Source organism: Malurus melanocephalus, unplaced genomic scaffold, assembly GCF_030028575.1.
Source record: "Malurus melanocephalus ecotype Western Australia unplaced genomic scaffold, MMel_1.1 scaffold_170, whole genome shotgun sequence".
NCBI lineage: Eukaryota > Metazoa > Chordata > Aves > Passeriformes > Maluridae > Malurus > Malurus melanocephalus.
This window is the reverse complement of record NW_026623402.1, coordinates 387,730-415,379: the sequence shown is the minus strand read 5'-3', so window position 1 is coordinate 415,379 and position 27,650 is coordinate 387,730. Positions and strand designations below refer to the sequence as shown.

The 27,650-nt window shown below is 53.0% G+C and overlaps 4 protein-coding genes across 10 annotated transcripts in view; 2 read left to right on the top strand and 2 right to left on the bottom strand.

Annotated features, from left to right (window-relative positions):
* The window catches only part of RHBDF1 (rhomboid 5 homolog 1), a 34,808-nt gene extending 11,414 nt beyond the window's left edge, over positions 1–23,394 (top strand). For all 4 annotated transcript variants that reach the window (XM_057372353.1, XM_057372354.1, XM_057372355.1 and 1 more), the window contains exons 2-18: positions 2,893–3,037; positions 4,931–5,064; positions 10,364–10,577; positions 12,258–12,464; positions 13,407–13,529; positions 13,688–13,848; positions 16,016–16,267; positions 16,826–16,937; positions 17,761–17,835; positions 18,387–18,548; positions 18,665–18,765; positions 19,410–19,473; positions 19,881–19,975; positions 20,896–20,971; positions 21,416–21,516; positions 21,798–21,951; positions 22,637–23,394. In XM_057372353.1, coding sequence (XP_057228336.1) covers positions 2,915–3,037; positions 4,931–5,064; positions 10,364–10,577; positions 12,258–12,464; positions 13,407–13,529; positions 13,688–13,848; positions 16,016–16,267; positions 16,826–16,937; positions 17,761–17,835; positions 18,387–18,548; positions 18,665–18,765; positions 19,410–19,473; positions 19,881–19,975; positions 20,896–20,971; positions 21,416–21,516; positions 21,798–21,951; positions 22,637–23,056 — 2,574 coding nt within the window. In that variant the 5' untranslated portion in view covers positions 2,893–2,914 and the 3' untranslated portion in view covers positions 23,057–23,394. The remainder of the gene's footprint in view (positions 1–2,892; positions 3,038–4,930; positions 5,065–10,363; positions 10,578–12,257; positions 12,465–13,406; positions 13,530–13,687; positions 13,849–16,015; positions 16,268–16,825; positions 16,938–17,760; positions 17,836–18,386; positions 18,549–18,664; positions 18,766–19,409; positions 19,474–19,880; positions 19,976–20,895; positions 20,972–21,415; positions 21,517–21,797; positions 21,952–22,636) is intronic.
* Positions 23,395–23,511: 117 nt separating this feature from the next.
* On the bottom strand, positions 23,512–26,256 carry SNRNP25 (small nuclear ribonucleoprotein U11/U12 subunit 25). Its single transcript, XM_057372356.1, has 6 exons — positions 26,131–26,256; positions 25,963–26,053; positions 25,774–25,879; positions 25,615–25,689; positions 24,533–24,594; positions 23,512–23,707 (listed from the first exon to the last, which is right to left on the bottom strand). Exons 1-5 carry the CDS (start codon positions 26,254–26,256, stop codon positions 24,540–24,542), a joined length of 453 nt encoding a protein of 150 aa, XP_057228339.1. The 3' UTR covers positions 23,512–23,707; positions 24,533–24,539.
* A 35-nt stretch (positions 26,257–26,291) lies between these two features.
* On the top strand, positions 26,292–27,212 carry POLR3K (RNA polymerase III subunit K). Its single transcript, XM_057372357.1, has 3 exons — positions 26,292–26,402; positions 26,494–26,581; positions 26,655–27,212. The coding sequence occupies exons 1-3, from the start codon at positions 26,292–26,294 to the stop codon at positions 26,780–26,782; spliced, it is 327 nt and encodes a 108-aa protein (XP_057228340.1). The 3' UTR covers positions 26,783–27,212.
* A 33-nt stretch (positions 27,213–27,245) lies between these two features.
* The window catches only part of GTF3C1 (general transcription factor IIIC subunit 1), a 38,000-nt gene continuing 37,595 nt past the window's right edge, over positions 27,246–27,650 (bottom strand). For 2 of the 4 annotated variants that reach the window (XM_057372345.1, XM_057372346.1), the window contains exon 37: positions 27,246–27,624. In XM_057372345.1, coding sequence (XP_057228328.1) covers positions 27,403–27,624 — 222 coding nt within the window. In that variant the 3' untranslated portion in view covers positions 27,246–27,402. The remainder of the gene's footprint in view (positions 27,625–27,650) is intronic. The other 2 variants (XM_057372347.1, XM_057372348.1) reach the window with 1 other exon arrangement.

Genomic DNA, 27,650 nt, shown 5'->3' with positions numbered 1-27,650 from the left:
CTTTATTGGGAAGTGAACCTGTTAGTAAGTAAAGAAGGTTGAACTGGTAGAGAGATTTGCTCCTATGTACTCTGTTTGCAGTCACCCTTGAAACTCACCCGGGGTTTGAATACTGAATGCATTTAGACAATTATTATATATGCCTGTGGATGCTTTGTTATTTAAAGAACTCTGCTGAATCTGAGAGAAAGCAGAGCAATCCATGGCTCTGTCAGGACGTGAATTTCATCTTGAGATCTTCACCTCGCCTAAAGCACCAAACTCAGTCAACTTTGGGATCAGTTGTAAGGCCACAGGGTTAACCACTGTGTGTACATGTCCTCTTTGGCATGGAGATCCCATGTGCTTGTCTGCAAGGAAGCCAGTGAGGATATGTGGACATCGCTGTCTGTGGTCTGTGGCAATTTAGGAAGGGAAACTGAAAACAGATTTGATTGGAAGYCTTTCACAGGGTTTCACATTATTGCAGCAACTTTCGGGCAATACAGGCGTGATTCATCCTCTGCCTTCCTGGCTTGGCCTCATTGATTGATAAAGCTGCAAATCCTGCATGTTTGTATCCTTTACGCCCAGAGCTCCTGCCCACAAAGGCAGCTCTGTAGGTAGACAGGAAGGATGTTGAGTGATGTCGACTCAGTGAAGAGATGCTGGAAAAAGCAGAGTTTCTGCTTCAGTGGCTCTGAATTTGCCCTTGAATGCACAGGAAGGAGGCTCTCGAGTTGTGTGAAATAGATTGTGTTTGGTCATGCCAGAGTGGTGGCTGTGTCTCTCTTGGCTGGTCTCTGAATTAGGGCACCTCGGGGACTCCTGGTGTTTGTGATCCTCAGGGGTGGATGCTGGAGCTCCTTGCATTGCRCCGAGGGAGCGTTTCAGGTATGGGAAATCTGCTTTGCTTTCTGACCTCATCATGAAAACAAATTTGCAAGACCTTCCAGTAAACTGTGTCTCATATCAGATTTACTCATACCAAGCCCAGTCAGGAGTTCCCCTAACACTCTCACTGTTCTCATAGGAAGTTAGAAGTGTYGTATTTAGCCATCCCTGCAGCTCGGCGGGGAGGGAAGGAAGGATTTGTATCCCTCTCATGCACAGCACTGCATCTGTGCACACAGGACTGTGGTACATGTATGAAGGGCATGTCTGTACAGGCTGGATCATGAATTCCCAGACTTTTGGGGGCCTGTGGTATTTGCTGAAACCCAACCTTCATCCACCTACAGCTGAGTCCTCCCTTTCTGTCGTTCCRGCTCAGCTGAGCACGGCGCTCCTGGCAGCCGGCCCAGCTCAGGCGACTGAACCAGCAGCTGGCCTTCAGCTCCTTTTAGATGAGATTCTCTCCTAACCCAGTCCAGATCATCCCCCACTCCCTTTTGCTGACCTATTTCCCCCAGCTTTCCCCCCTGCTGCGTATCTTTTGCAATGGTGTGTGTGGTTCCCTTTCCAGAGCAGCTGCAGGGAGCTGTGGGAATATGGTGGAAATGCCCGGTGAAGCAGCGCGTGTTTTGGAGAGCCAGTGCCTAATTTCGGTTGGGAGGGACCCTTGCAGGTTGACTGGCTCAGCCACTGCAAGGCTGGGATAACTCAGGCAGCTCAGGGCCTTGTTTTGTTGAGTACCAAATGTCTCCAAGGSTCCCTCTGCCTCTGGTCCTGGCTTAGGACTTGACCTCTCTCAAGGAAGAATCCTTATGTGTTAAGCCCATTCTGCATTTAAAATAAACGGGCTAACATTGTAAGAGCACTAAGTCTTAATTCAGAGAGTTTTTCTKCTCCTCCCTTTCAAAGCGTGTGTGCCTGCTGATTTAACTGGTTGCTTATTCCATCTGTGCACTGTGGTGAAGAGGCTGGGACACTTGATTATTTTTGTGCCCTGTGGGATTTACGGCCTAGGGCAATGCAAGGAGGGAGCTGGGAGGGAATGGGATCTCTTGTCCCATTCAGCACACRTGGTTCCCACTGTTCACTTGAAGTTGTGTGTGTGCTAGGAGAGGAAAAAAGATGCAGTTGTAGCATAAGTTAGATTGGAAAGTACCTGTGGAGGTATCTGAGCCGCTCTGCCTGCAGTGAAATCTATTTTCTGAGTTGTTTCTTGGAGTGTGCACRGTGAAGTGGGTGCTCTGYCAGCCTGAAARAGTCACCTGGTCYYTGTCCCATYGTGTGTGACCCAAACAGGAGGGGARGACTGCAGCAGAGTGGGYAAGATATCAGCGAGTCACTCTGCTCACTGCGGTGTTTCGATTACACAGCGGTTTTTATTTAAATACCGTATCATTATTATTTATGTATGAAAGCCACTCTCAGTTCAGGATTAGTGCCAGTTCTCTAATGTTCATGCTATATTGGTATCGCTTTGTGAGCTGTGTTGTTTCTAGAAAATCACTGCATTTAAAAGAGATTAGAACCAGCAATGAGAAAYGGCCACTTGCTAATTGCTGAGTGGTAGGTGGGTTGGAAAGTGYGGTGCTCAGCTTTGGGTGGGTGAAAAGGGTGTCTGTGAGTCACAAGCTGGTTTTAGAGGGAGGTCAGTGGCTTTTGATACTGCAGTTACTTAGCTGGTTGGTCTGGATCCAGATCTCATTAAGATTTAATTCATGCCTTGTTCCTAAGGAATCTAGATCTCACAGTAGTCTCAGCAAAAATTGCAATGGGAGGCTACTCAAACTTGTGACTGYAGTCTCTGTACCTGGCTCAAGATCCCTGAGAAAAGCTCTGTGCTCCCCATGCCAGGTCCTGAATGATCAGAGTGGGCACAAGCTGTGACCCCTGAGCTCCCAGGAAACACTTGGGGAATTCATCCCATGTGAGGCTTGGGGCCATCAGGAGCCTGCAGGAGGAGCATGGGCCGTGTATTCTGAGCCAGATTCCCTGCTGACTCTGATGTCTCCCCTCTCGCAGGCCTGAGGACGAGCCAGGGACGATGTCGGAGGCGCGGCACGACAGCACGAGCAGTTTACAGCGCAAAAAGCCACCATGGTTGAAACTGGACATCCCGGTGCCGGTGCCCATGTCCTTGCCAGAAGAGCTACCCCAGCCTGTGCAGGTACGGAGCCTGGGGAGGAGGGAGGCTCTGTGCAGCTGGGGAGGGATGTGCTGGGAAYATCCCTGTGCCTGTGGTCTGCATCAGTCCTGGTTGAGGAAAAGGCAGCGTGTGATAGCAGSTGATGAGGCCACATAAGAAGGGGCAGAGCCTTTGGGTAAATTTATGATCAGTAATTAACTCCCCTTGAAGGGGATGTGGGAGGGCTGAGGGTGGGTGGCTGATGTGCTCACATCAGTGGATGTGACTGTTTGGGTGTGGGGAAAAGGCTGAGATACGAGAGTGAGGTATTCAAACAAGCCTTTCTTCAGGGGACTGGAGGAGTGAAGGTCTCCCAGACAAACGAGGGCCTGGAAGTGCTGGAGCTTGTGCTGMAATGAGCAGGGAATGAGTCTGGCTTATAAATAGCCAAGATAATGACAGACTTTCATCAGTAATAGCAAAGAACAGTTATTGGCAACACAAAGCTGTTACCAGCTGATGAACATGAGAGAACCATGTGGGATGAGAAATACATAACACTGAGGAGTGCTGAAGTACAGATGAKGTGATAGGTAAATAGGAACTGTGCAAAGCATGGGAGTAAAACATCCTTACTTGTGCTGGGAATAGGAAGAGTATCAGAATACGTGCTGCAAGCTATTCAAAACTGCTGTAGGGGTGAGACCTGGGTATGAATGCTGGCTGCTTGTGTGGCCTTGCTGCAGGGACAGAGAGTGTGCACTGAAGGCAGAGCCAGAGGGCTCTCGCTGCCCAGCTCTTTGGGTGGGTGCAGGGCCTGGGTTCAGTCATTTATGTGAAAAAAAAAGTTTAGCCATTGGAGAAACGGAGGCTTATGGAGCCCTGGAGGAGGCTGAGGACAAGTTTGTCGTAAGAGGGAACTTCATTGTACTTGGAACAGCAAGAACTGTCCTCTTCACCATTCTATGACCAGGGACTCAAATGCACTTCACTTATGTGACAGCTTCTGGCAGAGAAATCTTGGTTCTGGTCTTCCCTGGGAAGGAAAGAGCTTGGAGGTCAGTCTATAGTGATTAGAAGTGGAATTCAGGGTTTTACCAGTGCAGGTTGAAACCTTCTGAATCAATTATTTAATGCTTTGATGGATGTTCCCTTATCTGAAATCTCTAAATCCATCTGGGCACCTGGAGAGACACTCAGTACTTCTGATGGGMGCTGATGGAGGTGATGTTCTCTGGGGGTCTCRTGTGCACAGCCCAGGCTGTCAGGRTAAGAATGCTCCTTTGGTTTACAACCTGCGCATCTGTGCATTGTTTTCACATAAAACATAACAAAATTGTTAACGTAAGTGGAAATCATKAGCTTTCTGGGCTTGAGAGGCAGAATTAGTCTTGAGGCAGAGACAGTGTCTGACCAGAGRATCGATCAGAGCTTCCTTTGCCAGAGGGACAGTCTGCTCAGCCTGCCCTGTACAAATGGGAGATGTGTCTCTGCTGAGCTGATCGAAACATAATCCCGTGCAGCCCTGGGGAGGCAGCTGTGTGAGCTGAGAACAGMCTGGTGARTTGTAGCATATTTGGTAGGTGACAYTTAGCCAARACATKSCAGRAGCTTTCAAACCTGAGTGTGCCTGGGTGACTGGGCTGTGAACAAAGCCTTTCCCAGCTTGCTTAGCCTGCAGCAGGCAGCAACTACAGACCCATCCACAGCTCTCACAGGCTGTTAGTGCAGATCCAGAGTCACTTAAGAAGCAAATGCCACTGACTGTGCTTCTCTTAGTGGTTTAGGAGAGCGTGATCTGGGTCGACGAAAGCCAGGAGGATGTGTTGCAGGAACTCATGCAGTACATGTTGAATTGCTAACTGTTCCCCAGCCGGGCTGGCCTTGTGGAACCTCTCTCTGAGAGCACTGACTCTCTCCTCCTTCCCTCGGCAGCCGACGCGGCGCCAGGCGTTCCTGCGGAGTGTCAGCATGCCGGCCGACAACAGCCGCGTGCCGTCCCTGCCCCACGACCCTGCCAGGAGACCCGTGCTACAACGACAGACCTCAATCACCCAGACCATCAAGAGGTGAGACACACAGCTCCTGGRGCCTGCTGCAGTGCTAGCATCGGGGCCATCCTTGATTTGTGCAGTTATGATTCTCTGCTTGTCTGTCACAGCAGGATTCGGTTGGCTCTGTGTTACCTGTCGTGAGGGTGCGCAGGGGTGGGTGAGGTTGGTCCCCCCCACATCCCCCAGATGCCCAGTGGTGCTGTGTAGCCTGTCTTTAGTACATGAGGAGACAAGGCCTGGGAGGAAGGTGCTGGTGACCAGAGCAATGAGTGATTCTTGTCACTTACAGACAGGTTTTGGCTGCCCCCATACCCCCGAGCAGTGACTGTTTCTCAGTAACAGCAAGCCTCAGGCCCTGATGTTGTGCTGTGGCTGTAGAAGGATTTGCTGGTCTTGCTTTGATTCAGAATCTGAGAACCTTCTGCTGGGGGAGGCAGAAGCTCCTGAGAGCAGTGCAGGGCTCTCAGCAGCTTGGCTCCTAGCACTGGCTCATTGGCTCTGAGGGTGGTGGAGAGCAGGGAGAGGCTGCTCTGGTGCTGTGCCCCACTCCTACAGAGGGTTGTCATTAGGAGTCCCTTGAGTTGTGGCCACACAGAGCTGGATGCTCTCCCCCTCACCATGGCAAAGGCTTATCCCAGTTTCCCCAGAGGGAATGGCTCTCACTGCTGCTCTCCTGGGATGACTCTTTTCTGTCTCTGGCAGTGTGTCAGGCCTGACTGGATCCCAGAGCATCCCTGGAGCTCCATGGATCAGGGATGCTTTCAGCCAGCCAGGCTTCGCCCACTCACAGAGGAGCAGTTTGCAGCTCTGGGAGATCTCCCACACACTGTTTTCCTTCTCCTCAGACGTTCCCCGGCTGCCTTGGTGGTGAAGCTCTCCTGCATCAGCCCACTCTGATCCTGCTTCTTGTGAGGTTGGGAGGGCTGAGCCTGTGAAGCAGCATCTGCTCTTTTCAGGGCTGTGGGCAGCCTCTGGGCCYGCTGAGGCTGTCCTTGCACACCTACACTGCCTTTCCCATGCCTCTCTGCCCCTGACATGCTCCTTGCCAGGACAATCAGGCAAGAGCACATCAAGGATGAGGGGATATCCTGGGAGGGTGCTGTGGAGGCCCTGACAAGAAACTTTCAAGGGTAACCTTCCCCAGAAGTCTTCACAATGCAGTTTGTGTGTAGCAAGGTGAGGCTGGGGGACTGTGAAACACTTTGGTGCTGGTGTGACAAATTTGCTTTGGGAAGGACTTTTCCAAGGGGCAGAACTGCAGGAAATGCACACATGACATTACCCCAGCAATAAAAGCAAGAAATGAGTGGATCAGAAACAAGGCCAGGGAACTGGAAAGTATCAAGGCCTAAACCCCTGTTTTCCATTTAGCAGAGCTAGGGATGCAGTGCAGAATGCAGACCATGCATCCCTAAACGTGTCTTGGGATTTGTTTCGTGAGTCCCGGAAGGCTGACTGCCAAGTTTTCTGTTTAACACAGCCCTCAGAATGCACAGAATGTGAAACTGCAGCAGGACTCCACACCATCTTCCTTGGAGGACAGATCATGTGTGAACATAAAGAACATGGCATGGGAGAGAGTCATATGAAAATATTTAACACCGTTTCYAGTCTCGCAGGGTGTCTGAGATGTCCATGCAAGGCAGCAGATGTGGCACAGGTAGACTTGTGCACCAGGCAAGATCCTGTCTGGGTCAACCAGAATGGGCCCAGGGCTGTTCCAATGGCATCAGCAATCTGAATCTAAGCAGATCATAACTTGGCTTGCTGGTTTCACACCCTGGTGTCTGCAGCCAGCCATAGAATCTGTAGCTGAGTGYGTGGGCTGAAGAAGGCAGGTCATGAGGGGGAGCTGAGGGGGATTGTGGCACTCCTGGTACCTTCAAGAGCAATGGGAGACGCACATCAAGAGGTGCAGGTGCACCAAAGGGATTCAGCAGCCTCCTGGGTTCAAAGGTGCCKCTGTGTGGCTTGAGCTCGGTTGTTTCTCTTAGGTCTTACTCTGGAGGCCACTGTCACATGCAGTGGGGCACAACTGCTGCCCCTGGGGCCGTGGAAGGAGATTCAGTGGCTGCTCCCCTCCACAGCCCTGGAGGCTCCTTCCCCTCAGCTCTCTTTTCTTTGCAGCAGACAGGTTCGGTTTCAAAGGAGTCAGACCCTGCCCGCTCGTGGGCACCGGGGGGGCAGGAGCTCCCTGAGAAAGCGGCAGTCCCTGCCCCGATCATTTTTCAGGTACTGCTAGCACTGAGTGTGGAACCCACYCCTGCATGTGTGTGCCAGGGCTGTTGTGAGCTGCACAGAGTCTGGCTCTTGCTGAGATCACATTGCCTTCCCAGGACTGTCCAGGAGGCCTCCAGACAGGCAGAGTGAGAAAGTTCACGTGTGCCTCTAACAAAAAACAATTGTCACTCCTACTAAGTGTGTAGGCAGCTGCCAGTAAGTAGCATGGACTAACAAGCTGTCCACCCGCCAGCCTCACTCCCTCCTGCCTTTCCTAACAAGCTGTCAACCTCCTGGTGTTCACCATAGCTGGAATATCTCCCCAGGGCAGCCTTGGCCCAGCCTSCCTTTGCTGGCATCAGTGCAGCATTTGTTGGCCCCAAAGCCTTCTTGGGGCAGGAGGGGAAGGAGAGGAAGCAGCACCAAACAGACACTGTTGTGCTGGTCCAGAGTGGCTCAGTGAATGGAAGACAGCATCCACTCTTTCCCTGTTGACATCATGGCTTTTTCTAATGCAAATGTGGCTTTCTTCTTTTAGAGGTGGAGATCTTTGCTTGGCACCAAGGACATGAGCCGCTCCAGGCATCCAGGGCACCGTGGCCCATTGACCATCACCCAGGCTCTGGAACTCAGGAAACTTCTAAATCAGACTGACAGTGTGACTTTGTGCATGTCAGGGACTGGACCTAATGCCTAGGACTCTGTTCCTGTCCTACCATCCTCCCTGCTGCCCTTGGCCAGCTGCCCTTCTGGCACTGTGACCACCTTTGGGGCTGCTTGTGTTTGGCCTTGGGATTTCAGGGCTGGTTGGCTCCACATGACAGGAGAGTGACCTGGTGTTGGTTGTTACAGTGCCCTGGGGAGTCTGTAGGACATGATGGAGTTCCTCAGCTGAACAGAGGCATTCAGCATCTTCCCAGGGTGCTTCAGATGCCCTAAACTCTGTAGCAATCGGGGAGTGGGACAGCTTTTCACCCTGGCCCTGGACCAGTAGTGGTCTCYTGTAGTTCCAGAGTGTTCCTCACAGTGCCAACAGCTGAGGTGGTGTTTGTCCTTCCAGACTAGTGGGAGCACAGTTTTGGAGGGCTCTGAGGCTGCTGGTGGTGCAATGRGCCATTCCTCAGCAGGCTCATATGGGTCCAAATGACCCTCAGCCCCTGTCCCTTTGAGGTCCCATGTATGAGCTTATCACCCAAGGCCACCATTGTTGAAATACTGGTTACAGCAGTCTGTGGGTGTTGTGTGGTGTGTGTTGTGCCAKTGCAGCTGACAACATTTCCTCTGTGCTATGGGCTGGGTGAATGTGTCAGGGCAGGGGCTGGCCCTGGGCCCTTTGCTCGGGATGGAGATGAAGATTRCTCTGAGATGTGGGTGTGTGGGAGCAGAGAGGAGCCCCAAGCCTTGCACGTAGCCCATCTCTGAGGGCTGGCACGGTGGCTTGCTGGTGGCATTTGGCTCAGTGAGGCCAGGTGAATTCCAGCAATGGCCTGTGTGGCCTCACACCTGCTGAARGGTCTGTTCTGTGTCATTGTGAGAACAGGGAGGGCTGAGGAAAATGTTGGTGTTTGCATATGGAAGGTTTTCACCAGCAGAACTGTCGGTTTCAAACACATCTTTTTACAGGGTGGCAGGGCACCTTCACCTGCTGGTTGATGGGGTTTTTGCTTGGTAGGGTGTGGGAATGCAAACCYCAAATTACAAAAATCTATTTGCTTTGGTGAACAGAAAAWCTCTAAGTGAATAATTAYGATTAGATACAGGAAGGTCAATTCATAGGGAGCTCCAAGCTGTAAGAAAAAAAGTAAAATTTCTTTTAAAAAAATCCCCAAACTTTCTATACATTATATACAAATTCTATAYATTRTATACAAATAAAAGCTAATTATTGTTTAAATTCTTAYRAAATACAAAATTTCTTTAGAATRRACAACTYACATTCAAAAAACCTCTAAACAAAATTTGTGTATCAATCACCAAGAGTAGGGTGCAAACCCACAGGGCTAGTTTGCTGTCTCCAATGCACTGTCTCAGTTCCCCTGTGTGGCCTAATTCTGGAATTATCCAGGCTTTACTCCAGCTTGTGTTTTAATGCTCAGTTTGTGATCTGTGAGGTCTTGCTTCTCAGCAGCTGCAGATCCTGCCCCTGAGCAGGGAGGCTGAGGCCAGGGGTTGGGGTTTGGCTTGGAAGGACTTCCAGGTTTCAGCACCTGGGCCAGTCAGCTGTAGGCTGAGACAGCTTGTCATCTCCTGAGGATGGATTAACTATGGTGGGAAAGGCTTGGCACGGCTGCCAGGACTTCTATAAGTTTAGGATGCCAGCTGTCCTTCAGGATTTGAAGTAGGCTTTTAGTCTGACTTACCCTGATCCCTCTCTGCCTTCCTTGGGATTTTGCTTCTGATCCACTGCTGTTTTGTGACAGCAGCCACTTGGCAGCAAACCTGCCTCATGGCTGCAGCCTTGTGCTCCTGCTTCTGCAACCATCAGCTTAGAACCATGTGTGTGTGCCTTTGCAGAGCTCAGACCTGCAGCRAGTTTTGCTGTTAATGCTGCCCTCAAGGAGGTTAGAAATCTCTGGCATGAGATGGAGAAATTAGGGAGTTCTGGGAGTATGGAGGGGAGGCTGGGAGAGAAGAGTGATTTCTGATGGCTTTTGAGAGAGGTTACAGAGCTGTGAAACAGTGCAGTCCCACAATGGGGACCTAGAGCTGGCCTGAAGACGGTAAGTGTTTGCAATAGATGTTTTTCAAAATAAAGAACCACCTTTCACCAAGTTATTTTCTGGATTTCTGTACCATTTCTTTTCCTTTATTTTTAGAAAAACWCAGAACAAACCGTCCTTTACCTGCAATGATCTCTCCTGTCATTTTTTTTTTCTGTCTTAAGAGACAGAATGCTGTTGATGGTCGAACATTTCTGGCCAGCATCTGTCAGGTTGCTAAAACCAGCTGAGAACAAGCTGTGAGATGCTCCTGGGGAAGAGTTCTGTCTTTGAATTGGGGTGGGCTGGAAGTGACCACCATGATTTTGTCTTATCATGTGCATAGTCCAGGCAAACATCATGCTTCTTAGCACTTGTCTGCTGGCATCTTTCAGAGGCACAGCGGACTGGTTTGGGGTGAGCAAAGACAGCGACGCSACGCAGAAATGGCAGAGGAAGAGCCTCCGCCACTGCAGCCTGCGCTACGGGAAGCTCAAACCTCAGGTCATCCGGGAGATGGACTTGCCCAGTCAGGACAACATTTCTCTGACAAGCACAGAGACCCCTCCTCCGCTCTATGTAGGACCGTGCCAGCTGGGCATGCAGAAGGTGAGTAACCTGGGACAGAGGCAAGGCCATGGCTGAGTTCCCTGCTCGGTGTCTTCACCACGCTGGCAGCTGTGACCTGGCTGTGGGCTGAGCTCTGCCTGGACATGTCTGGGCTCCGTGCTCAGACACTTCTCACGTCTCAGGTRCGGTTTGGCAGCTCTGTCTCCAGCAGCCTCTGGTTGGCTGAGATCCCTCAGCTGTGCCATCGATGGGCTCGGAGCTGTGTTTGTCAGGCTGTGACTCTGATGATTAGGGACATGCAGCATGTCCAGGAGCTCTCAGCTCAGACTTTCTTCTGCCATTTTGCAAGGACAGAATTCTGTTGTACACAGAGTAGCCAGCATGCTGGACCCAAATGCACAGTATCAGGCCTGGAATTACTTGGGACACTTAGGTTGCCCCAAGCAGAATGCAGGCTGTGGCACCGCCACTGTCCCCATTGAAACCTGGTTATGTTTTAGGGCTTTGAGAAGTGTCCCTTGCATCAGTGGCACTACAGCTCTGCTCAGAAATGGTTTTGAGTGCCTGCAAAGGGCATCTGGGTTTGTTACCTTCAAACTTGTTACCTTCAGGTGTGACCCCAGGAAGCAGAGCCCAATCGAGCACATCCAGTGACCGAAGCTAACCACAATATCCAGCTCTTCCCATTGCTCCACTCAGCGACAGTAATTGCTGTGGTTGATGACTGTGCTTTACTGAGCACCACTGGGCAAGTAGGAAGACAATTCCTCCCAAAGTCAGACTGTGACCTGCAAGCTGGTGGCATCACTAAAGCAGAGGAGAATGTAGTGCATTTTTCAATCACATTTCACCTTGCTGTTCTCTTTCATGTTCTTTTTACCAGATGAGATGTCTTGCACTTAGTCTTTAGTAACAGGAGACTCAGAAATATCATGGGCTCTWTGTGAGCTACATTAAATCAGAGCATGGTGTCAGTAGGTGTGAGCCCATCAAGCTTCCTGTTGARTRTGCAACTGGGGATTAAAAAAGCTCRTAAAACCTTGGGATAAAGCACAGAGGTCTTATGGAAACCACAGCTGTGATGATGTAAGGACAGAGGCAAGGTTTGTAGCTGAAGGCAATATTTTCATTATGTTGGTTCGTATGTTTGGAATAAGTGAGAGCTGTGGCCTGAGGAGTCCCCAGGAAGGGCTTGCAGCTCCTGGAAGCTTGCCTGCTTTATCCAGCTGCTCAAGTTAATTAATGGAAGCAGATGTAAATATACAGTTAAGTTTCAACAGGATAACAGGATACTGCTTAAGTCCTGGGCTGTCCAGTACCAGGAAGGAAGCTAACTGAAGAAAGAGCATTTCTTTTTTTAGGGATTTCTCAAACTCCTGTTTAGACAGCACATTCTCTGACTGATGAGCTCATTGGCATGGGAGAGAACGAAACCAACAGCTTAGGAAGGGCTGGAGGAAGTTTGGAGTCTTATGTGAAATAYTGGAACAGAGTGGTTGACAATAGTCAATACTAATTAAAGAGAGAAAAAAAAAAAAAACCAAAAAAACAATAGGCAATTCTTTATCTGTCTACTGTAAAATTGCTTGTTGGTCCACCCAGGCTGTTGTTGGTCAATCCCAGGAGCCAGGCCGCTGTCCTGCTCTCAGGAGGAGGGCAGAGGGCTTGCTGGGTATGGGTTTGGGGGTGGTTGGACTGACGAGCTGCTTCCCTCGGCAGATCATAGACCCCCTGGCCCGCGGGCGAGCRTTCCGGATGGTGGAGGACACGGACGGCTGCAGCATCCCGCACACRCCCATCACCCCGGGGGCCACGTCCCTCTGCTCCTTCACCAGCTCCCGCTCGGGCTTCAACCGCCTCCCGCGGCGCCGCAAGCGCGAGTCCGTGGCCAAAATGAGCTTCCGAGCGGCCGCCGCGCTGGTGAAGGTACKGACCACGGGAGGGCAGGGAAAGGAGCAGCCCAYGGGGAGCCTCTGCCTGGAGAAGCAGCTGTGAGCAGAGACACCCTGGGCACCCTGGACACCCCRGGCATGGTGTCTTCTGTGGCCAGAGAGAGCTCCCACCTCTCTGTCCCCTCAGGCAGGGAAGGMAGGATGCAAACCCTGAGATTGGAATCATTCCTTTTCCTCCTSAGGGAGGGGGAAGTGAGTTTTGCAGCCCCTTCTCCTCCTAATGAGCTCTCTGGCCAGCACAGCTGAAAAGCGAATTGATGAGCAGGAACAAAGTACCTTTAACAGAAATGTAAAACTTTGGGTTGGGGACCTGCCTGGAGAAGCAGCTGTGAGCAGAGAGGATGGCAGTGTTGTCTTTCAGCCATGTGTACAGGAGGCAGGATTGGTGAGAAGCAGGAATGGTGGTTCAGTTTTGGTGCAGGTCTTACTTTCTTCTTATTGGCCTGGGAACTTGGATTCCCACAGCCAGCAGCCTCAGAGCGTTCCAGCAGGCCCAGCTCAGCCTGTCTGGRCCTTTGGGTGGCCCATCTGCACCTGGTAAGCAGTCATGGAAGAGCAGAAATCCTGAGGCTCTTGGTGCACAAGTCTCTTCATCGTGCCTTATGCTTGCTTTCCTGGGCTCAGTGACCTTTTTTGGTGTGTTCAGTACCAGCCATCAGTGGGATTTTGTCAGACACATTGTACAATACATGGCAGGGGAGCACATGGCAAGCCTGGAGGTGGGTGCTGTGGGTTGAGCAGTGGGGTGACAGCTGTGTGTCTCACCAGAAAGGTGTCACACATCAAGTCTGCTGTGCTCCATCCACAAGCACGGAGCAGCTCAGCCCTTGGGCTCCCTGTGCAGTGACTGGGGTGGGTTTGTGAACTGGGGTTTGGGTTTCTGGCAGTGCCTCCATGCCCCTTTCCCTGGCTGCAGGGCCGCTCTGTGAAGGACAGCACCCTGAGGAGGGCCCAGCGGCGCAGCTTCACCCCCGCCAGCTTCCTGGAGGAGGACACGGTGGATTTCCCAGATGAGCTCGACACMTCTTTCTTCGCTCGGGTGAGGGGCAGGTCTGGTGTGCTGCTGCCTCAGAGGCAGGGCAGGACTCTGGTTCTGGCAGGACTGAGTGTTCCAGAGAGCAGCACTGCTTTCTGCCTCGCTGGGGTCTCRGATGGGATGTTGGCTTCTTCTGATGGGACTTCTGTCTCTCTGCCCAGGAAGGAGTCCTTCAYGAGGAGCTCTCTACTTACCCGGATGAAGTGTTCGAGTCGCCGTCAGAAGCTGCAATCAAAGATGCTGAGGTGAAACCTCCRGATCAGACAGATCTCACAGGAGGTGCCTTGGACAAAAATGAGCTCGAAAGAAGCCACCTACTACTGTGAGTATCTTCCTGGAAGCTACCAAAGCCCAACATGGGGTGGCCAACCCATTTGGAGTGGGACCTCCTGCATGGAGGAGGCCAAGGTCTGAGTGCTGTGGGTGCTTGGTGCAGAGCTCAGAGCAGTGCAGTGATGGGTTTTCATTAAATCCAGCTGAAGCCCCAGCTACCTGTGCATGTGAAAGGTGACTATGAGGCCATCTCTACAGTCACTTCAGCAACTTCCAGCCTCACACTAATGTGTTTCAGAGATTGTATCATCCCTTGAGGAAGCAAAAGACACTTTAAATCAGCTGTGAGGATGCTGAGGGCCCAGCCTTTGGCTATGGAGAGCATGGCAAAGTGAGAAAGCACTTGCCATTGCCACAGTCACCAGTAACTGTTGTCTGGCTCCAAGGAGCAGTGTGGAGCATTGCAGAGTGTCGAGCTGGGCCGCATTCCTCGCTTGAAATGAGAGAAAGGTGTGGCACTGATGCTGMGAGCCCTACAAATATGTGGGTGGTGCTGTACTGTATGCCTGGATTTTTTCCACCTGAGTAACTGGTACTGAGTAATTGCTCTGTGTTGCTTCCGAGTCAGCTCACCCCAGCAGAGAGCTCTGCTGGGTGTGAACATGGAGCAGACAGGGAGGTCCTTGTTGTRGTTCTGCTGCTCTCAGCCCATCTTGCTGTGTTGGCACTTTCCCTTTAAGTGTTTCCAAGAACTTRACTCAGTTTAACATAAGGGGAAGCAGCAAACGGTGGGAGTTTGTTGTCACTCCTCTGAGACGGTTTCAGTCTTYTTGGCTCCCTTTGAATCTCCTGAAATAGTTTTGTTTGTTGAGGAAAATACAYTGCTTCCACACTTCAGAGAGCTGTTATCAGAGTCGCAGTCGGGTGTCCTTCCACGTGGTGAGGTGTTTGTTTGGGCATGGGGAGATTCCCAGCAGCGGAAATACTGGGAAACAGCACATCTGTCACACAGAAACCACTTGACCTCTTGGGYAAGAGCAGGCTGCAGGGGAGTCTGCACCTTCTGCTGGGAGAGGACTTCCTAAGGGGAAGTTGGGATATTAGAATGCATCTTTTGCAAGGTGCAGTATGWAAAGAGCTGAAGTTTCCAGCAGTATTTTGGCTACAGAGGTTCAGATTCTCCCACATCCTGTTCCTTGCCCATACTTCAGAGATGTCTTGATCTCTTCAAAGACTCTGGACATCCTTCAGAAGGGAAATTTGTTGGCTGTTTTCTCTCACTGCTTCTGTCAAGCACTGTCTTTCGTGCAAAGTGGGACATTTAGGAAGCCAAAGGAGGTACACTGGACTCTAGAGCACCTCAGGGACATGCCTACAGTGCCAGGCAGTCAGGAGGGTGAAATGGGAGATAACTGGGATTTTTTGGTCATGTCTGAGTGCTACAGTCCCGACCTGCACACTGGTGTTAAAGAGCAAGGAAATACAAAACTCTGTATATGATGGACACTTACAAAGCAGGTACTATTCACCAGTAACCTGTGCAATGTTCATCAGATCAATATTTTTAAGAAAACCTTCTTTTACCTTGGGATGCTTGGGATTTTTGTTGTGTTGTTGAAGCCTGGTTTTGTTCTCAAAAATGCACGCATTGGTACAAATAAAGTGGGGAATGGAGGAGAGATTGTGAAAGGAAGGGAGGGAAGACTGGCACAGCTTGCAGTGCCACAGTGCCACTTTCTTGGTCTGGGAAGCTGTTTGAATTCTCCTCTGTCCGATTTCATGGGCACGGTGTTTGACTTGCCAGTCCAATCACATTAAAATGATTTAAAGGTGGGGATTTCCACTGCTGGACCAAACCCCACTTCCATCTCATAGCAGAGGGCAGAATAAGAGGATTGAAGCAGGGGAGGAAATAGATGTGCCTGAGGCTGCAGAGGTGCCTSTTGCATCCTCCCCGTTTCAGCCTTGTTGCTGAAACACTTCAAAGACTCAAGAGCTCCTCAGTGGCGGGGTTTAGTTTGGCACAGCTGCCTCRTGCCACTTTCTGTGTATTTTCTGTGCTTTCTGCCACTTTCTGTGCTTTCATCTGCTGGCTCTATGGAGCCCTTTGAAACAGAGCTTCCACTTCAGGGCACCTTGTCTGCCATCAKCTGGGGTGGGACTGGCAGAGGCTTTGGGAAGGGCTGGTCCCCAGCGCTGTTCTGCTGTGCTTTCAGCCCCCTGGAGCGAGGCTGGAGGAAGCAGAAGGACGGGGCCCTGGCGCAGCCCAAGGTGCGCTTGCGGCAGGAGGTGGTGAGYGTGAGCCCCCAGAAGCGGGGCCAGCGCATCGCCGTGCCCGTCAGGAAGCTCTTTGCCAAGGAGAAGAGGCCCTACGGGCTGGGCATGGTGGGCAAGCTGACCAACAGGACCTACCGCAAGCGCATCGACAGCTACGTCAAACGGCAGATCGAGGACATGGATGACCACAGGTGAGAGCGGCGCTCATGGAGGGGTCCCAGCACAGCTGTGGGGTGAGGCATTGCTGTGGTCACTGCCTCAGGGTGGTTGGGTGCTGCTGAGCCCCCCCAACCTGTACCCCTGGAATACAGAGCCRACAGCAGCATGTTTATCTCACTGGGAGCTCACCCGGCTCCTCACAGTGATTTGTGTTTCTGTTTCTCACCTGCCCGGAGGGGCTGCAGGCCTGTGGTGAGCAGCAAGGCTCAGCTGTCCCTGCCTCTGACCATTCCCCTAGAGTCATTATTTCAGACACACAGCACAGTTCAGCATCAGGCTTTGGTGTTCTCATGGATGTTTTCTTGGGAAGGGGTGGCTGTCCAGTGTAGTGGGGGAGTCAGAGTAAACAGGGCCTGTCTGCCAGCAGGTCATTGCCTCCAGTCCTGTGCACTCTTAGGTGATACTGGCCACATACCCTAGATTTTGCTGAGCTCTCTGTGGGAAAACAGCAGCTTTTCCCCCCTGTTCTGTGAGCAGATGTAATATGCCTGTGTTTCTGCCTCTGATCCTTTCCCCTTCCCTCCATCCAGGCCTTTCTTCACTTACTGGGTCACCTTTGTGCATTCCCTCATCACCATCCTTGCTGTGTGCATCTACGGCATCGCCCCTGTGGGGTTCTCCCAACACGAAACTGTTGATTCAGTAAGTGGATCCCCCTGTTGTGTTTGCAGTGTGATTGAGCTGGCTCTGTGTCCCAGTCTGCAGCATGCTGGCCCCTTGGCTGGGTGCCATGTGTCCAGCCCTTGGGGACTACCTGGAGGGTCACTGGGTGCCCCACACCACCTTCTCTCCCTCCTGCTGGACACCCCACCTTAGATCATACCTGACACAAAGCATGATGGCTGTGCTGGCAGCACTTCCAAACAGGTTCTTCCCCTCCTGGTGGAGACCAGAAGGATGATMATGGCAGGGAAATACTTCAAACCTGAGCAAAGTTTTTGCAGCAGTTGCACGATTTTCTTCTGCCAAGAGTAAAACTGACCTGTCTGCCTTTGGGAGCTGATCTTGAAGCTGTTTGTAGCCTTCCCACACGTTGTTAAAGGTTTCTGGGACACAGATATCTCTACAGCCATGTCCCTGCTCCAGGCAGGAGGTGCCCCGAAGGGCTTCTCACCCACGTGTCTGACAGCTTTCAGAGCACTGCCAGCAGCACCTGGGCCTGCCCTGCTGGCAGGTACTGTCTGTGCTTCTCAGCTGTGTGAAGCTTTGTGCAGGCTCAGGCCCTAGGATTTCTTGAAAGTTGAAGTAGTCAGAGACAGACATTTAAAATGAAATCTTAAGATGAAGGTGCCCACATCTTGATGGGGGCTTACCTGTGATCCTGCMAAAGGCCAGTTGAGAGAGCTCTGGGCCCCTTCATTGGCTGTTTCTGTTCATCCTGGAGGCTGCTTTCAGCAGCTCCTGCTGCTTTCCCTGCTGACCCTGGGGCTGGAGCTCATGGGGCTCTTGTTTTCTCTCCTTGCAGGTCTTGCGAAACAGGGGGGTTTATGAAAATGTCAAATACGTTCAGCAGGAAAACTTCTGGATCGGCCCAAGCTCAGTGAGTGCCATTGGTGGGACTGTGGGGTGGATGGGGGACTGTGTGCTGCAGCTGTGCCACCCCACGGACCAGAGCCCTCTGCTGCTTGGAGCTCAGGGATCTGCTGGCATTGTCAGGGAGCAGCAGCGCTCCCAGTCCCAACCACCTTGCAGAACGGGGTGCCTGGAGTCTGGGATGGACCTTGGCACTCCTGCTTTGCACCTTGTTCCTACAAAGACAAGCATGGGGTCAGAAAACATGCAGGATTTGTATGGTGTGTGACARCTTTCCTGATGTCATTCCCCCTGGGAAAGACAAAGATGAAGAGGGAAGGTTACAGAGTTTTGTTTCCCAGCCATAGCGCTGGTCTTTCTGGAGCCATGGGCAAAGAAATCCCTGAGCATTTGTTCTGGACCTGTCTCCAAAGCAGATGTGGAGAATGTGCATTGTGTGTGTTGGGCTGCATCCTGCAGGACTATCCCTGGTCCCCTGAGTGCAGGCAGAGGTACCCCTGGCAGTTCCCCCATCCTCGCCTGGCCCTGGGCTGAGCAGAGTGTTTCCATCTCTGCCAGGAGGCGCTGATCCACCTGGGGGCCAAGTTCTCCCCGTGCATGCGGCAGGACCAGCAGGTGCACAGCTTCATCAGCGCCAAGCGCGAGAAGGAGAAGCACTCGGCGTGCTGCGTGCGCAACGACAAATCSGGCTGCGTGCAGACCTCGGAGGAGGAGTGCTCAGTGAGTGCCACAGCCCCTCTCCTGCCACCCCTGCAGGCTCAGGGCCATCAGGGCATCTCCTGATGTTGCTGCTGCGCCCCCGAGCAGCATGGTGACACCTCTCCTCTCTCCTGCAGTCCACGCTGGCCGTGTGGGTGAAGTGGCCGCACCACCCCAGCACACCGATGCTGGCAGGAAACAAGAGGCAGTTTGGCTCTGTTTGTCATCAGGACCCCAGGTAGGTCCTGCCTGGCTCTGCTGCCATCCTGGGGGGACAGGGCTGCTGTGGAGTCAGAATCCCAGGCCAGTGAACTGCTGCATGAGGCAGCAGCTGCTCTGGAGGGGTGTGGGGCAGTGACGTCCCTCCATTGCAGGGGAGGCTGAGGCACAGTGTGGTATTTCTGCTCACCTCTGCTCTCCAGTCATGTCCTGCTCACCTGGACAGTGGYCTGGGGTGAGCTGTGAGTGCCTTCCTCATCCCTGTCCCCCTCCTCACGTGCTCCCTGCACAGGTCCCTCCTGGGGGTGCAGCAGACACCATCCCAGCATATCTCTGTCCAGGAGCCCTGCAGCTGCTGGGTGCCATGGCACAGTCCCTGTGGGCTGATGCAGAACTGTAACCAGCTGAATCCCTGCCCTCGGGGTGTGTCCACCTGGAAAGGGTCCAGTTYGTTGCTGAGCTCTGTGCTCTCTGCCTTTGTGATCCCTGCACACTGGAAGGAGGCTGAGGCTTTGAGCAGCATGGCCTTGGCTGATCTGGTGTCATGTGTCAGTGTCACCACCCAGGGACACAGGSACCTGTGGGATGGCAGCCTGGGCACAGGGACAGTGTGGGAGTCCTACTGGTGCTGGGGAAAGGCTGATGTGTGCTTTGTTGCTGCAGGGTGTGYGAGCAGCCAGCCTCGATGGAGCCCCACGAGTGGCCAGATGACATCACCAAGTGGCCGGTGAGCATGGGCAGCTGGAATGTGGCATTTGCATCCCACTGTGCAGAGCCACAGCTGTGCTGGGGGAGGGCAGGGCCTCTGGAGCAGCTTCTGCTGCTTGTCACAAACACCAGCTCAGGGCAGACGTGCTCTGCCCAGCCAGGCTCAAAGCCCTCCAGCTACAGAAGGTGCCCTGTGCCAGCTAAAGCCTGGGGTCCTGCCAGGGCAGCAGGGAGATGGAAACCAGCTCAGCCTCGGGCTGGAGAGGAGGTGTCAACTGATGCTCAGGCAGATGRAGTGTCAGGCACCATCCTGCTGTCAGAGGGAGTTCTGTCTGGGGTCTGGCTTCTTCCCAAGGGGCTGTTTTGACTTTTCCCAGCAGAAAGCAAAGCTGTGGCTGTCTGACTGAGCCTGTTGTTGTTTTCCAGATCTGCACAAAAAATAGTGCTGGGAATTACACCAACCACCTGCACATGGACTGTGTGATTACAGGCCGGCCCTGCTGCATTGGGACCAAGGGAAGGTACTGAGTTCACCTGCATGGAGGGGCTGGGTGTTGGGGGGAAACACGGGTATTTCAGCTCATAGACACAGGCATTTGTCCTCCTTGTCCTTTCCACACACAGCTCAGAGTCCTGCTGGGAAGGGAGCTGGACAGAGAGCCATGACAGCTCTCCCAGATGGAGCAGGACTCTGGGATGAGCAGGAGATRAAAGCCAGCCTGACTCTTTGGTGCAGCAGGGTATCTCACTCCTGATCCTGCAGATTGGAGGGATTTGGATATCAATTTGGAGGGATTAAATAATTCTGCTGGGGAGTCCTGCATTTTTMCTTAGGAATGGCCAACTTGGTCCTGACAGGCTCCATTGTCCCCAGCCTGCAGTCCSTGGTCCCTCAAAGGAGATGCCAGGAAATTACCTGCTCTGGGTTTGCAAAAGAGGAACAAGCTGTTTTTCCTGATGTTGCCCCTGAGCTTGAGTAGTAATACAGTGCTCAGGCCTGGCTTTCCCTGCTGGGGAGAAGAATGAGCACTGCCCTGAGGAGTTTCTCTGTCCCTGAAAGTCATGGGCAGCACACTCTTGATGTCGCCCCCCCTTTCTCCTCTGCCAGCTGCAGAGGCACGAGATTCCCCCAGTCTGAGACACAGCTTCCCCAGGCTCTGGGGGCTCACTCAGCTGTGAACAGCAGCTTTAGGACCTGCCTTGGGAGCCCTGGCACGCAGATGTGTGGAGACTTTCCTGGGAGAGAGAGGCAGGAGGGGTGTGTGGAGAGGCACTGGGCTCAAATGGGAACGTGTTTGTGCCTTTGCTGAGACATCCACACATCAGGGGCAGCTGAATGCATCAGTTCTGACAGCTGGGATGAGAGAGGAGAGTGGGTGGCCTGGGAAGGGCAYAGCACTGATCCATTGTGCCTTCCAYGTGTGCCTTGTGCYTCCTGCAGGTGTGAAATAACCTCCCGGGAGTATTGTGAATTTATGCGGGGCTATTTCCACGAGGAGGCGACGCTCTGCTCTCAGGTAAGTGTGCAGCTGGGGGTTGTAGGGCTGCCCTTCTCCCTGCAGGAACCCTTGGCAGGTTCTGGGGTGGCAGTGCTGCAGAGGAGGTGGGAGTCCTGTGTCCTGCTCCCCCCTGAGCCTGGGGGAAGCTGCTGGTCCTGATGAGTGGCAGAGCTGGCTGCATCTGGAGGCCAGTCTGGGACTTGGGCTGGCAGCTGGGAAAGCTGTGGGAAAAGGATCCAGTCCTGCTCCGTGGGCGAGCAGGTCCCTYATTTGTGGGTGCTGGGGTGAAGAATGAGGTCTGAAAGCTGCCACAGGGAATGGATGGGGTTGTGTGTAAATTTGTGTGGGCAGCAAGGGTTGGACTTGGTTCAGCAGAGAAGTGGGAGAGCCCCTCTTTCCAAGCTATCTGCTGCCTCCCTGGGGTTGGAAAAGGGCCCCTCTCAACACCCACTTCTGCCCTAGGTGCACTGCATGGATGATGTGTGTGGGCTCCTCCCTTTYCTAAATCCAGAAGTCCCTGACCAGTTCTACCGCCTCTGGCTCTCGCTTTTCCTCCATGCTGGGTAAGCAGAGCTGTACAATGTCCATGGTTTGGGGTGGGGGAACCCTCAGCCCAGGGACTGCTGTGAGGGTTGTTGTGGCTGTCCCTTCCTGGGGGACACAGGGTGCTGAGCTGTGCTCCCTGCCAAGGTTTGCCARCCTGTAAACACAGGATGTTGTTGGGATGGATCAGTGGCATGGGCAAGGCCAGAGCAGSAGCTCTCAGCAAGGCTGGGGACAGAACACGAGCACAGGGGTGACTTCAGTGGCTGCTGCTTCAGCTCCTGTACTCTGCACTTGGCAGGATCCTGCACTGTCTGGTTTCAGTCTGTTTCCAAATGACGATCCTGCGGGACCTAGAGAAGCTGGCAGGATGGCACCGCATCTCTATCATCTACCTTCTCAGTGGCATCACTGGCAACCTTGCCAGTGCAATATTTTTACCCTACAGAGCAGAGGTGAGTGTGCTGCAGCCCAGGTCCTGCTAATTTGCCCTGAACACAATCCTTCTCGACACTCCTGTGCCTCTGGGGCCGAGGCAGAGCTGCCAGAGCTGGGCTCACCACTGCACCCTGGGCAGTTGTAGCTCCACCACACCACATCCCCCAGGAGACCACGGGCTTTCCAAGTGACTGGCCCAGGCTGGCTGCAGGAAAAGGGCTGCCCCTAGTAATGGATGGGGGATTGTCCAGCCATGGGGTCACAGAGGGCCCAGGCAGGCTGGCAATCAAGTGCTGTTCCTGGTGCCAGACACCCTCCACATGAGAGTGGCAGGCAGGGGAAGGGCAAAGAGCAGGGCTCACCTTGCCCACTGGAGACTGCATGGCAGGAACTGCAGGACTGCCTTCCAGCTCCTTCCATAAGGAAAACTGTGTGGTGGGTGAGGGGAGCCAGGAGATTGCCTTCAAGGGCTTCTCCCTCTGGCAACTTGAACCAGATCTGCCCTCTTTAAAGTCTGTTCTGGCCTCACCCCTTGATCCTAAATCCCACCAGGCCCTTTACTGCTGGCAGCCCMTTACATGGATAAAGCTGCAGGCTGTGGAGTCTCCCAAGAGCCACTGAACAAGGAGTAACAAGTGACTAATGTCTGGAGCTGGAGACTGTTATGAGCCTGACATTATCTGTAATGCTCTTCTTTTGCAGGTTGGCCCTGCAGGATCCCAGTTTGGAATTCTGGCCTGTCTCTTTGTGGAGCTCTTCCAGAGTTGGCAAATCCTGGCACGCCCATGGAGGGCTTTCTTCAAGCTGCTGGCTGTGGTGCTCTTTCTTTTTGCCTTTGGCCTCTTGCCTTGGATCGATAATTTTGCACACATATCAGGATTTATCAGCGGTTTCTTCCTCTCCTTTGCCTTCCTACCCTACATTAGCTTTGGGAAGTTTGATTTATATAGGAAACGATGCCAAATTATAGTTTTCCAGCTCATCTTCATCGCACTCTTCTCAGGACTGGTGATTCTGTTCTATTTCTACCCCATCAAGTGCGAGTGGTGCGAGTTCCTCACTTGTATACCCTTCACAGACAAGTTCTGCGAGAAATAYGACCTGGATGCACAGCTCCACTGACAGCAAAGACTGGCTGCTCGAGCAGGCCCTGGAGATGGCCTGTCTTTGCATTTGCTGTGCCAGTTCCATGGGGACAAAGCCTCTAATCCAGTGACACTTCTAACCCTGCCCGTGGTTAATTTAAACTGTCTCCTTAGCACTTGGCAGGCATGGTTTGCCTTATCTCAGAAGACTCTGAAAAACAGAATATTTGTGCCTTGTTCAATTGTATTGAACCTTTTCTGCTGCCATTATTTTTATTACACTAGTTTCAATACTACATTTTTAACCAGAGTTGTTTACTACTGCTAAGGTGGTGATTAAACGGTGAGGTAGCGTTTTAGCTACTGTGAATTGTTCTGAGTAGTCTGTGCCTGCCTTTGTTACTTAATCTCACTTCTGCTGTTTCATGTATCCTGTGGAGCACCCAAACCAGCCAGATGCACATCTGCAGCTGGAAATAAGGGCCTGAAAAGTCTCAGAAAAATTGATCTCTTTAATCCCTGGAATCCACATATAGCTCAGAGGCAAACACTGCAACCAGTAACTGTAAAAAACATGAGAATGTCCTGTCAGTGGAGTTTGTTCCTCTTTGRACTGTTACAGCCTTTCCTTCCAGGAAGGTGCTGAATCCACAGTCTGGGTTTGGTAGGGTTGGGTTCTCTTCTCTCTCTGTTAAAGAAAGAAAACATTTGTGAGTGGCAATTACTGTATGCTGGACTCTTCTCCCCACACTGCCATGATGGTCTGGGAGTGATCAGCCAGTGCCAGAAGTGACTGCTGGTCACAGRCACCCTGGAGCAGGTGGATGCTGGCAGGACACACATTTTCTTAATCTGGATGTTGCAAATATGGCAGTGTTGAAAGAAGAATAAAAGGTAACTGTGGTCAAAAAGGAACAGTTTTTTAACCCAGCTACCTGGAACACTAAAACAACACTACCAGGCCTTGGACAAGCTRCTCTTACCCCTGTTCTTCAGACACTGACTGTGGTTGTAGAGGCATAATTTAAAACTTACTAAGCCTGAGAGTCTTGGCCACATCTTGTGTTTGTGTGCACGACTTTCTCAAAATAGCAGTATTAATACCAGAATTATGTCTGCATGAGTTAAGAGACTCAGCCACACTCCTGACAATGATTTCCAGACACTGAAGAAGCCTAAAAGAAGGCGAGGTCCTAGAATAATCACAGCAGCAAAGGAACACTGTGTTTAATGAGTCTYAAGACAATGCAGGAGCAGAGTCAGAGTCTAAACATAGAGTTAGACACACCATGGCCAGCTCTAAGATAGCCCTGCTGCTGCTCCCAGTGTATGTTACCAGCAGGAGCTGAATTGTCATTCCCTGCCCTGAGAGGAGCACAAACACTACCAGGAGATGGAAACAGGCCCCAGCCTCGTGCAGAAATTCAGAAATAATCTGGCAGGCAGCAGAGACAGCTCTGAGCCTGAACACCAGGGCCTGGGGAAGAACTGGGAGCTCTTACTCAGGACTTACCCCCRGGTTACTTCCGAAGCTTCTTTATGAAGCTGACCTCATCCCGGTTCCTGATGCCGTACCTGGAACACAGAGGGATGCTGTTACACACCCGGAACAACAACCCCTGACACCCTACAGCCTCATCTTTCCCAGGGGGAGATGGACTCCTATAATCACCTGCTGTGCTCTACTAGTGGACACCTTAAAATTCTCACTTTTGTATGTGGGCCATGCTTCCAGAACTGAAGGATCTGCTCATTTACCTTTAGCTGCAACAACCCCTTAACTGCAACATCTGTCACCTAGGCTCACTCTTCCAAGGACACTTTTGGTTAGGGTTGTCTTGCTAAATTTTTCATATTTCAGACCACCTTTTCTCACTGATCTGCAATAGGCTGGCAGATCCAAACTGCTGAAAAATGCCTCTTCCCTCCTCACCTCAAAAATGGCCAGGSAAGCATGGGAATCACCTGTCAGTGTTGTTACCAGATTGAGAGGTGGCTGTGCAGCACTAAAGATCAACAACTTATCCTTGGTTTGCTCTTTGCTTGGCATTCATCATAAAATAAATGTTATGGGTTTGGAATGGACCTTAAAGCCCAGCCAGTCCCAGCTCCCTGCCATGGACAGGGACCCCTTCCACTAGACCAGGTTCCTCCTCCTCCAGGTACCTTATCCAACCTGGCCTTGAATACTTTCAGGCTTGGGAAATCCACAACCTCCCTGGCAACCTGTTCCAGTTCTCATTCCCTGCTCCTTCCTATTCCACACCACCAACTCTGCCAAGCTGAGTAACTGTAATTATTCTGCAGGACTTTGGGATGGATAGCCAAGGGCTCCAAGTCCCAGTGCCTTGGAGTGGTCTGAACTGGCTGAGTACTGGAACTGAGCACGGGATGGTGGTGGCCAAGGAGCCCCCCAAGGCCATCCTGTCCTGCACAGAGCCTCTCAGCCTGGCTATTTGATTTCTATGGGCAGTGCTGTCCCACCTTCCAGCTGATTTCCAGTGCAAAACCCACCTGAGCAAGGACACAACCTCCCCCCCAGGAGCCTGTGGAGATGGGCTCCTCCCGGCCCCCAGCACTGACTCGGTTACTCACTCTCTCAGCTTCTTTCTGTCATCCGCCAGCTTCTCTCCAGCGAAGGTGAGGTGGTACGTCCTCCATATGTACTTCCTGCGGGAACAACACTCAGGGGGAGCCGCAGGAGCGCTCCCGCAATGGGCTGCGCTCCCGAGCCCCCCGGCCGGCCCCGCTCACCAGCTGAGGTGCTGGACACCGCCCTGCCGTGCCTGCCGCAGCTGGATGTGCCGCCGCAGCGCCTTCTTCAGCTCCAGCACCGAGGCGTTCTGCACCACCACCACGGCTGCGGGGCGGGGAGAGCCGGCTCAGAGCCCGCACCGCCCCGGGCCCCGCTCGCCCGCCCTCCCGGCCCGGCCCCGCACGCACGCACGGTCTCGCCGTCCGCCTTGCACACCCGCACCGTCATGGCCTGCCCGTACTCCAGGGCCACCTGCGAGCCGATCTCCTCCGCCGTCACCTGCGGGCGGCCGAGAGGGGCGTGAGCCCAGCCCTGCCCGGCCCCAGCCCCGCCCGGCCCCCCTGCCCCGGGCGCACCTGCGGCGGGAGATCGCAGAGCAGCGGGTCCTGCACCAGCCGCGCCAGCGCCGCCTGGAACAGCTCCAGCACCTCGGCGTGCGCCAGCTCCTCGGGCGGCTCCTCCGCCGGCTCCTCGGCCGCCATCGCCGGAAGGGGCGGGCGGCGCGGCGGAACCGGCGATGCTGCTCTTCTGCCCGGCCTGCGGSAACGTGCTGGTGGCCGAGGAGGGGCCGCGCTGCCACCGCTTCGCCTGCACCACCTGTCCCTACGTGCGCAATGTCACACGGAAGGTACCGGGGCCGCGGGGGGCGCGGGGCGGCGGGGCTCGCTGTGCCCGCTGTGCCCGGTGCTCACTGACCGGCCCCGCCGCCCCGCTCGCAGGTGACCAGCAGGAAATACCCGCGCCTCAAGGAGGTGGACGATGTGCTGGGCGGCGCCGCGGCCTGGGAGAACGTGGACTCCACGGCAGGTACGTGCGGGCCGAGGGGCGGCGCGGGGCTGGGCTGTGCCCCCGCGGCYCCTCACGGCGTGTCCCCCCGCAGAGCCGTGCCCCAAGTGCGAGCACCCCCGCGCCTACTTCATGCAGATCCAGACGCGCTCGGCCGACGAGCCCATGACCACCTTCTACAAGTGCTGCAACGCGCAGTGCGGGCACCGCTGGCGGGACTGAGGGCTGAGGGGGAGCGCGGGGATCGTGCTCCGGCAATAAATGTGGCACTGGGCACAAGAGCGGCTGCTGCGTGCTTGTTCTGGGCCTGGCGGGGCGAGGAGACGGCTCCAGCCGGGCTGGGGCCCGTAATTCACACAGGGCAGGGGTTCTGCTGATGCACACATAACAAACTCGTGCCCTGCACACCGAGAAAGCAGCGTTTGAAACAGACGGGCCTGAGGGTAACCGAGCTAAGGACAGTGAGGAAACCCCAGCCCTGAGCCCGCTGCTGTGCCCCATCGCCCAGCAGRCAGAGCAGCGGTGAAATGGTACCGCTGTGGCCTTACAGAGAGCCACAAATGGAAAAGGGGACTGTGCTGCGACCTGTGAAAAMCCTGTCAGTTAAAGCAGGAATTACAAACTCTACACTGCAACCAATTACTGGCAAAAAGAGCATATACTTTAAATAGAACCACATATTAATTGTGTCTTARCATCAAGCTTTATTCTCAATTTAAATACATTCAGAAGTAAAAAGGATAAATAACTTAATAAAAACATGACAGAGTAGAAATTGTAACATTTAATCTGCATGAACAGTCCCTCCCACAGGCTAAGCCAGTTTGACTCAGCTTTACCTCCTATACAGGGATAATCTGCACCCATTTATTCCAGTTCATGTCACAGGGGAACACTCTCCCCAGCCTGAGAGTACAATCTATCGTGGGCTCGTAGTAGATGGTTGGTGTTTCACTCAGTTTGGGATTTTTTAGTTGTTCTTCCACAACTGGCTGAGAAAAGAGTGACACCGGGGATGGCTTTTTCAAGTAGAATCGTCTGATGCAACCAAGGGTTTCCAGACCCTGCAAAAAAAATGCACATATTTTAA